Source organism: Sinohyriopsis cumingii, chromosome 2 (assembly GCF_028554795.1).
Source record: "Sinohyriopsis cumingii isolate HCF-2022 chromosome 2, ASM2855479v2, whole genome shotgun sequence".
Lineage (NCBI taxonomy): Eukaryota > Metazoa > Mollusca > Bivalvia > Unionida > Unionidae > Sinohyriopsis > Sinohyriopsis cumingii.
Genome location: NC_142962.1, coordinates 29,634,951 through 29,648,080, shown reverse-complemented (window position 1 = coordinate 29,648,080; position 13,130 = coordinate 29,634,951). Strand labels below are relative to the sequence as shown.

General features: G+C 34.3%; 1 protein-coding gene across 2 annotated transcripts in view; it reads left to right on the top strand.

Moving 5' to 3' along the window:
* Positions 1-13,130, top strand: part of LOC149804543 (uncharacterized) — a 90,453-nt gene that overhangs the window by 59,252 nt on the left and 18,071 nt on the right. For both annotated transcript variants that reach the window (XM_089941359.1, XM_089941364.1), the window contains exon 9: positions 12,703-12,786. In XM_089941359.1, the coding sequence (XP_089797485.1) occupies positions 12,703-12,786 (84 nt within the window). The remainder of the gene's footprint in view (positions 1-12,702; positions 12,787-13,130) is intronic.

Below are 13,130 nucleotides of genomic sequence, written 5' to 3'. Positions count from 1 at the left end.
GTGGAGATATAGAGAGCATTAATGGAGCCATTACCTCCATTAGATCAGTTGACAGTAATGGGGATACAATCAAGGATATGAAAAACATCCAGGATGATCCAAATGTATCTTGTGATTTGTTACCATATATTGATGTCAGTGATATAGATGAGGAGGATGTACATCCAATGTATAAAGATAAAATGAATAAAAAAAGAGGAAAAGAAGATGAAGAGGAGGAGGAAGAATATTCAAATATTAGGATAAAAGTTGGTGCTAATAAAGATATTCTCCAAGATGTTCAAGCTCTCCTTGAAGAAATACAGATACCATTTATGGCAAACAAAGATGAAACTGTTGTCTGTGGTACTGATAGTAGCATACTAGAGTATCAGGATCTAAACAACACACCATCACCGCCACTATTATGCCGCCATCCTCTACCCTCCAGTGGTAGAGATGACGACATAACCACATTGAAAATGGTTCTCGATGATTTTTTGGAGAAGCTGAACTGAGTGAAACAAATAAGGTTCTGTTTGCACCTGACTACAAGATTGCCAGAAATCTTTTTAAGCTTATAGATGGGAACAAAAAGTATGCAACATTTCTTCCAGAATTTCCAGTACTGCACTTGAGAAAGTCTAAAATCATGAATTTAATATCAGCTTATGAAACATCAGGCCTCATTCATATACTGAAATATATGACAGATGATGATATTGAAAAAGACTGCAGTAAATTGGTAAGTATCGAGAACATCGAGACAGCCACGCGAAATGTTGGCGATTGTCAGCAGCTTTGCATATCTCGGTTATCATCACGTTTATCAACTCGCTACCACATTCACATGCAGAGGAGCTGGAAAAAAATTTGTGTGATCAGGAGTTATCCGTCAGCCAGCTTGAATTGAGATGGGGACAAATGTTGAAAGAATTCATTAAGAAAACATCCACTGAGAACAAAACGTTTTCCCTGCATATTGATATAATGACGCATTGTGACGAAATTGTAGCCATCGCCATTGCTGAAAGACTAGGAGGAAAAGATGGATACAACTTACTACTGGCTGGTGTGAAGTCTTCACTTCCGTTCTCATTCTTAAATGGAGCTTCCAGTTATGCTGGATTTTGCACATGGCTTTTGATAGAACATTACAAATCAAGTCACTTTCACAAACAAATGAAACATGCTGTATTCAGTACCTCTCACAATGGTAGTATTGTCAGGTTTGGATTAGACACTGCTCGAGAGATTGACCACAGAGATGCAAAGAAATGTATTCGACCAGGGGCCACACTAAGCAATGTAATGATAGGGATGTCCACAGTAGACGAGCAGAGACAAGTCCATAAAGTAATCCAGTCTGTCATCTCAGGAGAGGATGCTTCAAAGATTAAGCAAGATGAGAAAAAAGATGAAGAGATAGCATCCAAAATTTCAGAAAGGTACATGGGAAGAAAAGCCAGTGATAATGACTTGGGCCATATTGTAAGAACAGTTGGTCTGATACATTGAAGAAAGGGAATGTCATCAAGTTTTGATCCCATTCTAAGAAATGTATATCACAAGGAGAATCCAGAGGTTCAGCAAGAGATGATAGATTCAACTACAGAAGAGATAGGAACATTCATGATTCACAGATATGCAGCAAGAGAGTGTCTATTGGGTATGACACTTAGTGATTGTCCTAACATTGAATTGATAAACGGACCCAAACATCTCATTAACAGAATAAAAAGATCAAAAAGGTCAACAATCAAGAGGACTAAAGGCGTACCAAAAACTACATCATGTAAGAGCATGAAAGAAAAAAGCGAGGAGAAAAGAAAAAGGACAGTAAAGAAGATGACAACGATTGTGGACTGTCTAAGCTCTTCAATGAATACTTGTCAGTCAATCTTTAAGCCAGATGGGACAAAATCATCCACTAATGAATCAGCTGGTGTGAAAAGAGTTCATCTCGAGTTGATAAAGAAAATATCTGATACCAGAGCTACAAGTGAGAAAAAGGACGATTTGCCAGACTTAGATGAGTTCATCCTAACAGATTTCAAAGCTGTTCCACCGACCATAAAGGAACAAACGAAAGCTTCAGTTGTAGAATTTGCCGGTGTGAAGTTCAAGACATCAGCTTCGACTGGAGACCAGTACTTAGAGTACGTATCAAAGGCAATTCTTCACAAGCTGATAGGACACCTTCCAAATTTACGTCACATTGTTATATGTGAGGAAAAATATTCCTTCACACCAGACACACTAAAAGCACATACAAGAAAAATGCGGGATTCTAAAGGAAAAATATCTATCTTACATTTGAAGGAAGAAAAAGAGGTGATCATTGAAGATAAATTTCACAAGCCCTCTGTTGTGGGAACAGCGACCGGCTAGAAACTTGTAAGTTCCTATTTAGGCAATCACACTGATCAGCTTCTTCTTAAGCAAAATATTATACTGGATATAGACAGTGAAGCTCTGCTTACAGCATGTCATTGCCAAGAGGTCCCCTGCACATGTTGTCCTTTCACAACACCACTGAGAGTTCGATTTACTTCCGAATCAGGAATTGTTGGTATGGAGAAGCTGTCTAACATCAGGCAGAGAAAGGGAGAAGCAGAAATGGCTCAACTTGATTCGATGAAGGAGCTTGATGCTGAGTTGTCTGATGGAGATTCTGTTGTCAACTTTGTATCATCAGCTGATATCGACACAGTCCTAATTCACCTATTTGGTATCAGTCTCCACTGGAAAAGAAACCAACCTGGAACCTTTACATGCCCTGTTTATGTATGGCAACAGAAACAAAAGCCTGAGCTGTACAACATTTCCAAAATCATAGAAAGTATTGAAAGATACTTCAATAAGAAGTATTCGGCGGCTCTGATTGCCATCATTTTGTGCATGGGAGGAAATGACTTTTTGCCACGACATTATGGAATTTCACTCGAAAAGATTTTAATGAAAGCCATTGACAATCAAGGTCTTGAGCTTTTCAAACTCTTTCACATGGAAATCCATGAGACAGATGAGTCAATTTCATCCATAATGCTAAATATTGATGCATACATTTCCTTTTTAAAGGATTTGTACTGTCCAAAGATCTACAATGCAGCTGCATTGTCCTTTGAAGAAGTAAGGCAAATGACAATCAAAATGCCTGGGAAAGAATTCCGACATCCACAAACATGGATGCCCCCAGAAAGTGCCCTGAGGAATTTAGGAAGCCTTATTCAAGTTCAGATAGATTATTTATTGACTATATGGTGTCACGAGGCCGCTTTGCCAGATCTTCTTTGATACTGTTGTATTTCCATGTGTCCAGACGGTGAAGTTTATTACAGTTTTGGAGATGATGTTCATGTATCTGACAAAGAACAATTATTATCAATACCAGAGGAGCTACTCCAGGAGAAAATTAATTGTGCGAAACAAACTAGAGTATGAACATCAAAGAAATGTGCCTTGCATGATACACCATGCAAACAGAATCCGAGAAAACGACAGCCTCTAATGTCAACTCCAAGGTAAGCATACAAACATTTTAACTCAACAAATTTCTTTTTTCTCTCTTTCTCTTTCTTTTTGGGTTCTCTATGAACAAGCTGTGCAGTTGAATTTGAATTGTAATTAAGCACACCATACATGCATACATGTACATTGCCGTTATACACAGTTTAAATTATTCTATTTGATCATAAAATGCTTCAGTAAGGTTTATCAGATAGCTATTCATAAAATAAACAAAATTATTTTTAGACCATTTTAAATGTATAGCTACTTCTCATAGATTTCTGCTTCTCATTTTTCCTGGCAACATCTTTGAAAGAAAAACTGTTAACTTAGCCGCTAAATATGGGGAAAATTTGTACTGGACTGTTTTGGTCAAACGTCACATATCAAATGGCCAATTGTAGATCAATTTACATTTTATCAACATCAGTACTTATTTTCCTCAATAGATACATTCTTCTTGGGACAAAAACTTTGCATGCATCTATGTGTTAATTATCCATATTAAACTGATTTATATACCTTACCGTGGTGCATCTATATATACAGTTTTGAGGAACCCATAAATCGCATTCCATCAAGATCTATTTTTGAATCTAAGTTTCATTGTTTACCATACAGCAGTGTACTTGGATGAATTTGTGTTCTTTTCCAGAAAGATGAAGTTTTCCTAGCGATCAGCAACCAGGCGTTGTAAAACACAACAAATAATGTACTACAGGGCTTAGAAAGGAGTGATGAAAATATTGAATGACCATTAAAGTCCAATGCAATTCAGATAGGATAACGACTCATACCTTAAAAAGGAATTCATATAAAATGGAAATAACACACAATGTGGACAGTGTACCCCATAGGGCAGCATTTTGAACAGTTGTAAATACTATGCTCAAATAATTCTAGGATCTTGTAATAAGCATGGATAGACGCATAGTTGATATCATACCATAGATGTTACCTCTGATGTGTTCTGGTTCGGATGTACGAAATGTTATGTAAACTTTGACAATACTTTTAATTTACATATCATCATTTGGAAAATAAATATCAGATTCGTTCATTGGACTTTATTAATTTACAGTGCAGTCTGCAATAGATGTTAAACATATTTTGTACAAAGTGTTACAGTAGAAGAGTCATATGTAAAAATGGGGCATAGCAAATGATTTTTTCATAAGTTCATGTGTTTACCATCTTAGAATTTCTAAAAGTATTATGTGATATTTTTTTTTTAAATGCACATTCATTGAAATTAAAAAAGCAGGTGCATTATTCTTTGAGATCGACAAATTACAATGTGGGATGTAACAACATTTATATGGACTATTCATAAAACCATATAGAATGTTTCTATGTGGCTGGAAGAAAAAAATCATATGGAGTAATAAGCCTTTACAGTACAGTAATGAAATGCATATAAAACGACACTCATTATATTGTCCAAACACTTGCTTCAATTGCAGTATTTGGAGGTTCTGTGAACTAATAACCGGGTTCATACAGTAGCTTACACCAGCCTGAAAGAACTCATCAGGCTCACACAGGCATGGGCTTGGGATGTTAATAGCAGAGGGCCATTCAGCTGGGGTGTCATATTACCTTGGATAGAAACTATCCAAATTTTTGGGGCCTGTCCTATGAGTATGTGAAAATCCTTCATCTAGTTCTTTTAACCAAGATCTTTGAGTTCATGTAATGTTAGTCTTGTGCGTTTAAATTTTCAGTTATCTACAAGTGCTTATTCAACTAAAGGTACAAGTAAACTGAAATTATTTACATCCACGTATCATTCATATTGAAATAAATTGAAAATGTGGCCATAGTTTGCATGGTAAAAGTGGAACAAGTTGAGGTAATGGACTCCCAAGGGAGTTAATTGCTATTTGACTCTCTTTATGAGACTTCGCACAGGATTCTGAGTTTGCTCTAGATGATACATTTTTACAATTATTTATTACATCAACGATTTTCACAACATTGAAGATGTATTTTTATCTTTAATGTTACCAAATTTGGAACAGCATAAGAAAATTAACTTGTCACAGTGCTTGAAATTAATCCTTGATTTGGACTCAGAATGTGAATAAAAAGTAAAATCTGTGTAATATTGGTAATATTGGTAACAAAATGCAGGTCAGAATATTTTAATAATTTCATGGGTAAACTGACTTGGGTAATTCTTTTAATTTTGAAAATGAACAGATTTGATTTAAAGTATAGGTGAATATGGTCATATAGGTGCATTACTCAAATTAAATATTAAATGTTCTTCTAAAATTTAACACTAAAATAGTTTAAACAAAGTCTATTCAGTCTGATTGTTGAATGTTCTGCACCTTAAAATCGCCAAGAAACTTAAGATGAAAATTATTGATCACTACTGACTTTTACATTGGTAGCCAGTTACTAAACTGGGTCAAGAAACGTTGAATGTTGGGTCTACCATAACAAATAACAGGGTAGAACAAATTTGTTTTCAACATGTGCTGCTTTCATTGTGACATCACAGCGCATGAAATTCAGTCGTTGATACACGGGATCAAACCTTTAGGTTGACCTTATCCAAAAACTGTCCACATAATTTAACACTGATTTTGCTGTATGTATTCTTGGGACGTGTAATTAATGACTTTCTAATGGAATATGGATATATGAGGATCCAAAGAAAGTGAGTAATTGAAATTTAAAGATATATATAATAAAATTCTAGAAAATGACACTCATTACTGAAATAGTCGGTTCTGAACACCTGTATGACCCATATGGTTTTTACCGTAGTCTCCAAATTCATTAAATGCCATAGCCTTTTTGCATAGTGATTATTTTTTTTAAAATCAAAGCATAAATTCAAAACCCATGCATGCTCATGATAGACCAGTTCACATTATCTTTAAAAATGAATCACTTAAGCTAAAATAAGCAGAGATAAAAATTAGATTTCCTAATAAAGTTCTCAATTTAATTATGTTCAATTTACATCGTTAAGATTATAAATCCTTTTTAACAATTTTGTTGACACAAAACCTGTCATAAAGGTGTCAACGTTTTATAAGTATACTTCTACCTTAGGTTGTAAAAAAGAAAATCTGAAAAGTTTGACTAGCAAAAATATATTGCAGTATGTATATACTTGAGTTTTAGCTCACATATTTGAACTTGGAGGGGAACTTTTCATGTTTTTTTAATATTATAGTACATTTAATGGTGATGTTAAAGTAACTGTTGTAAATTTTTTGCCGCCAAGGCAAGGCAGGTAAAACAGATATTTGCACTTAGTCAGTTATCTCCTGATTAGTTGATGCCACAATAAAAGCCCGTCCATATCATGCAACTAATTTTAATCCTACACTGTACTCCAATGAAATTTCAGAGTAGCTGAGATCACTTTTATTTGTATATTTTGCCAGCTGTTTGAAGCAAGTTTTTTTTATAGCACTGTTTGGACTGCAGTTGGCTTTGCTACAATTTTGATTATTTTTGCCAGCATACGGCATAGCATAATGTTACCAATTTGTCTGTCCATCTATTTGTTATCAATTTTATTTTGACAATAATAATTCATTTTTCACCATCTTAATTACCAAACTTTGTAGATGGCTTGCACTTGGGATAAAGAAGGACCCTATCCATTTTGGAGTAAAGTTTCTAAGATTAGATTCACCAAACATGGTTTCCTCACTTTAACTCAAGTTAGGAAAGACATCTATTGATTTTCGAGTCAAAAGTAAATGTTGCTGTGACTGAAGGAAGAAAATGGTTTCTGTACAATTATTCAGCTTCTTCATTGTGCACAATTAGTAAAATTTGTGGATGACTTGGATGAACCCCATCAGTTTTGAGGCCAGAAGGTCAAAGGTTAACATTGCTGTGACTGATGGCAGGAAATTGCTTTTCGCACAATAACTTTAATTACCCATCATCTATAGAGATGCTTGGGGTGGGTGGGTGCAGTCATGTAATTCATGTAAAATTTTACAAATTTGCACACTTGGAAAGTGGTAATGCATAAGAACTCCTCCAAATTAGTTCAAAGACTGCACAACAGTGTACAAATTTTATTTCTATTATGATAAATTGAACAAATAAGAATCAAAAAATAAACTAAAATTAAAGATATGTTTTTTATTACCATACCTCTTCCAATAAAAAATCTGCAGAATCTAATGTACATTAATACAAACGGATACTTGGAAATCGCACTAATTATTTACAATCGAAACTAGATGTCAAAATTTGAGAAAAGGTCGACCGGGTACCTGACAATCCTAATGATCGGTTACCCCGGTACTGATCAAACGGAAGTTATATTAAATGCTAACCTAAATTGCTTTGTTCATACCTGCCAACCTTCCAAGAGGTACAGTGTATAAGCCTAATTATTTTACTAATATAAATGGCAAAAAAGCAAAATCTGAGCATAAAAAGAGTAATCTGTATATTATGTGCCATAAAAATGTACATTTATGTCTGTTACTTATTTGGATCTGCAGTTAGTTAAAATTCTTGTCACAAATTGGCTAAATCCATGTGGATTAGTACGAGAATACAGACACAACACAAATTGATAAATTATTTATAAACAACATTCTCTTTAATTAGTCTTCATTACATGTTTTACTTTTGCTCAAAGGTCGTAAAGTCAAGTCCACATTCTGAATGATATATTGTATTAATGTAGAATTCCTCTTTCAAAGTTTTAAAGTGCTATTGATTTGTTCTTTTCTTTAATTTAACAAAATACCTGTCTAACATTTTTCAGTCATAAACATTCACAAGTCACAACAATAAAGCCCATTTCACTTGACAATATTTTGCGCCATGTTTCTTTGGTACATACTGGTCTGCTACATAAGTATTAGACTTTAATTAATCTGTGACAAAAGGTTTCAGATTCAAGAAACCCGTCTGTTTTCTTCATAACATGTCATGTACAGTTTCTAAAAATAGAAAATAAGGAAAATGTTTGAGTACATACCCACTTGTCGACAATATGAAGATCAGTCGATGGTGGTCTATGATAGATCAGTGTCACATGACACGAACCTAGAACTGTACTCATTATTTTGTGTCTTGCTTGCTCCTGACATCTCAAGATATAATCTTTGATCTGAACTCGGAAACATGAAACATGTTTTGTGTTTTTTTTAAAACATGAACTGAATGGGTACTGTACAACTAATTTCATTACCTGGGTAATTGTGAATGGGTGAGTACCCTGATACTTGTTGACACTTTTAATTACAACATATCTGTCCTAGAGGGGTTATGCAGTTGATACGCTTTCCTTTCATATGCACATGGGTGAACCTTGGTCCATTTCCAGAGAATTAAATTAGCCATGGCAGAATTTAAATTACTGATTATTTTCAACATCAAGTCAGTGGTGGTGGGAATGTGGAAAGTGAACAAAAGAATGAAGAATGTAGTGGAGTTTCTGCAAATTGGAGGACATTATTTCAACAGCAATGTCATATGCTGAGTTAGATGTACCACCTCAAAAAAATACTTATACAGTTAGAGGGGACATTGAAGACTTTTACTTTGATAGAGCCTTAGGAGAGTGAATCAGGAAGAAAGAGGGTCAGATATTTAAGTGTTAGGTGAATATTGAACTGTGTCCCATCCCCCACCCCCCTTTTTTCTACTCCCCACTTATGATAAAATCATGAGAGCATCTCTGCATCTACAGTTACCAAACTTTGTAGAAGGCTTACACTTGAAGTTTGGAAGGCCACTATTGATTTTAGTGTCAAAGATTAGAAAAGATCCCTGTGATTGCAGTAAGAAAATAGTTTCAGCACAATAGCTCTTGTCTCCACTATTTAGTTAACATTTTTTGTGACTGGCTTGCACTTTTTCTTAGGAAGAACCCTATCGAATTTGGTTGTAAAAGGTCAAAGGTCAAGACTGGTTGCTATAACAAAGAATAAAAATGCTTTATGCACAATAACTTGAGATCACCAACATCTACAGTTACTATACCTTGTGAATGGTTTGCATCTGATCTAATGAGGAACCCATCACTTTCAAGGCCAGAGAGTCAAATGTCAAAATCAGTGTGATTGATAGAAGGACAATGCTTTCCTCACAGCAGCTTTAGTTCTTCACCATCTGCAATTTCTAAACTCTGTATTGCAGTAAATCATGTGTCACAATTAGTATTATTGTTAATATTACATTTGCACAGGATAAATATTGCATTCATATTTTGTATTATTCATGCCCTATTGTTTGCTTTCATGAGCTTAGATTGTGGCCAAGTATTGTAATGTTTACTTGTTTGGACTTTTCCTATACCATGTATTGTTTAAGCCGAAGTTTCTGAAGTGCTGTGGGAGCAATGAGATTTCTTTGCTACACCTATTCATATTTATGCATGTATTACTTTCACCAAACTCTCCATCAGTAAAATTATTAAAGTGCTGTATTTTTTCTAATAATAATCTGTTTTTATGCGGTTTTAAATTTATTTTTTATTTGGCTCAACATGTTATGCTACAATGTTTTGTGTCTGTCTGTCACCAATTTCATTTCCATGGTATAACCCGAGTTGTGTACCATCTACAGTTACCAAACTATGTGGCTGTCTTCCATTTGGGGTAAGGAATAACTCTTTTTGATTTTGGGGCTCAAAAGCTCAGCAGTGGAGGTCACTTTGGCTCAGTGAAGAAAAATGGTTTGCACACATTGACTCAAGTTATACACCATTTACAGTTTTATTATAGGGCTAAATATAATTTTTTCAGGTGCTATGGTATTTATATAAGTTTTAGAAGAGTAGATACATTTGTATGTAAATTTTCTAAATTCTGTTCATACATTTAATAATGGTATATCTATGACAGGAGTATATCCCTATTTACGGTTAAATTTAGGGACTGATTCTGGTTAAATATGGTATTATTGGCAGCAGTTAGGGGGAATGGTGCTAGGTTACAGCCTAGAATGAGAAACTGAAATGAAGAAATCATTATAGCAGTGGGATTATGTGTTCGTAAAGCTATTGTAAACTAATGATAGCAAAGTTTCCCTTAACACTCAAACATTTAAATTCATGACCAGTTGTTGGGAAATTTCAATCTCTATTAGTAGGTATAAAGTGCTTAAAATAGAGTTGGGTAGTTACAATGTAATTTGAAATTAATTAACTCATAAGGATAAATTTTACAAGTACTTTCCTGCTTAATACAAGATTTTTGGAAATTCTAATATACAGTTTAAGTTGCAAAAGACCATTTTAACGAGTTGATGTGCATGTGAGTGGCTGAGCTAATAACAATTCGAAAAATATTTTCAGTCCAGTTCTGATCAACCTTGGTAATTAGGCTTAAATCGTCAAGATCTCGGTATGTTCAATTATTAAATAAGTGATTTTTCATCTGATTGGCCAGACCTTGTTAGCACTGTACTGAATGTTTCTGACCAGTTGTTAGTTAAACTTGGTAAAGATGTTGATGTCATTAAGATGTCCAAGGAGGTTTTATTATGGAATGGTCTGTTGTTTGTCTGTCATCTGTTGATTGTCATCCAGTGTCTGTCTGTCTGTTAGCACAAGTTTTTTGTCATTATGGGATTATGTGTTCGTAAAGCTGTTGTAAACTAATGATAGCAAAGTTTCCCTTAATACTCACACATTTAAATTAGTGACCAGTTGTTGGGAAATTTCAATCTCTATTAGTAGGTATAAAGTGCTTCAAATAGAGTTGGGTAGTTACAATGTAATTTGAAATTAATTAGCTCATAAGGATAAATTTTACAAGTACTTTCCTACTTAATATAAGATTTTTCGAAATTCTGAAGTTTATGTTGCAAAAGACTATGTGGAGAGTGGATGTATGGCTATAATTTGGATTATATAATTTAGATTTGTACATGTTGGTATGTAGACTAGAGTCAGATAAAGGGTTTGCAACTAACACAGTCAGACCATAAGTTTAGCTGTAGAAAAGGTCTTCAGAGAAGTCTGTTAAGATTGTTTATAAGCCAGGTCAAACACAGTGGACAGAGAGTCATCATGTAGAACTGTATTTATTAGGGTATCATTAAATGTGGAAAAGAAAAACCCTCTCGCTTGTGACTAATTCCCTTTTTCACAGTTACATCAGTTAGGCACACAAAAGTTACCAAATGATTTGAAAAACTTGCACTTGCACTAATGAAGATACCTATCAATTTTTTATGTTTAAAGGTCAAGGTCACTATGACAAAGAAAAAGAATTGTTTTCACATGATAAAAAGTTCTTAATTAACTCATGGTTACCAGACTGGAGATTGCTTGTGTGGGTTAATGAGGAAACCTATTGATTTTGGAGTCAAAAGGTCAAAGATCAAGGTCTCATTATAAGAATAAAAATCCCTTCTGATAATAACATTAGTTCTGTATCAAGGCCAAACTTTGTTAATTGTATACACTTGTGGTAAAGAATAAGTCTGTTGATTTTGGAGTCATAATGATAGTGGTCAAGGTCACTTATTCAAGAAGAAAATGCATTTTTCTACAATGACATTACTTTACATCACAGACCTCAACCAGCCTTTGTGAATAACTTACCCTCAGGTTAAAGAAGAAGCATACTGATTTTGGTGTCAAAAGGTCAATAGTCAAGGTCACAACTGTTTCAGTTCAAATGAGAGCACTGTTAAACATAGTGCAGGTGGATACTGTGCCAGTCATGCTTTCCCAATGATTTTGCTAATGAGCACTCCAGTCAACCATGTAGGACATATTTCATATTTACAATATGTACTTCAGGCCATTGCAGTGCAAGAAGAGGATATACATATTAGGAAGTCCAAAAGTCCACATTTGCGAGATGGACAATGAATGATTGCTATCTCAGTATGTTGGACATTGGAAATAAGGTGTCATGGTTATTCCATACAGTTCTATTGTCATTATGGGTTCTGACTTATTCAAATACTCTGTAGTAGCTGTACAAAAGGTTCATGAGAAGAAAATATAAAAATGACTCAGCATTGCACACTGATTTTCCATAAATAATATTAATGTTAATGTTTTCTTCAAAGGAAACGTTACCATTGACTCTAATCTTTTTACATCATTGCAGCCAATACATATTAATGAAGATATCATCCCAGAGCAAGGCTCTTATAATTTTACAAGAGTTGTCTCCTGTTTATTTAGTTCATTAATGAAATCATTTGCATTATACCACTGCATTTATTAATGCATGTTATTATACACTTTTTCAGAAATGGAACCATTACAAAATGGCAATTCATCAGTTCAAATTAACAATGCAACTCCAAGTGGAGTTCAATCCAGTAGTCAGACAGGTGAGCGAGTATGACACAAATCTAATATAAGCTGTATACATGTACATTTCTGTTTGAAAATGACATTTAATAAGGCTTTTCAGATTTAAGTTCTATCTATTAATTTTTCTGTGTTCAGAATGCTTTCTAATAACTACAAAGAAGCTTAATAATTTGTATTGTTTTTAACTCTCATATTGTTTAAAGTCTAGAGTCATATTTAAAGTTTGTGGCAGCCATTTGTTTAATTTTTTGGTCCTAATTTGTCATCTTTACTACAAGAGAGAAATAAATGTGCAATTGGTTTATACAGAGTTCATTAGACTATATGTGGCTAACTTGTGTTCATGTATTACATTCATGGT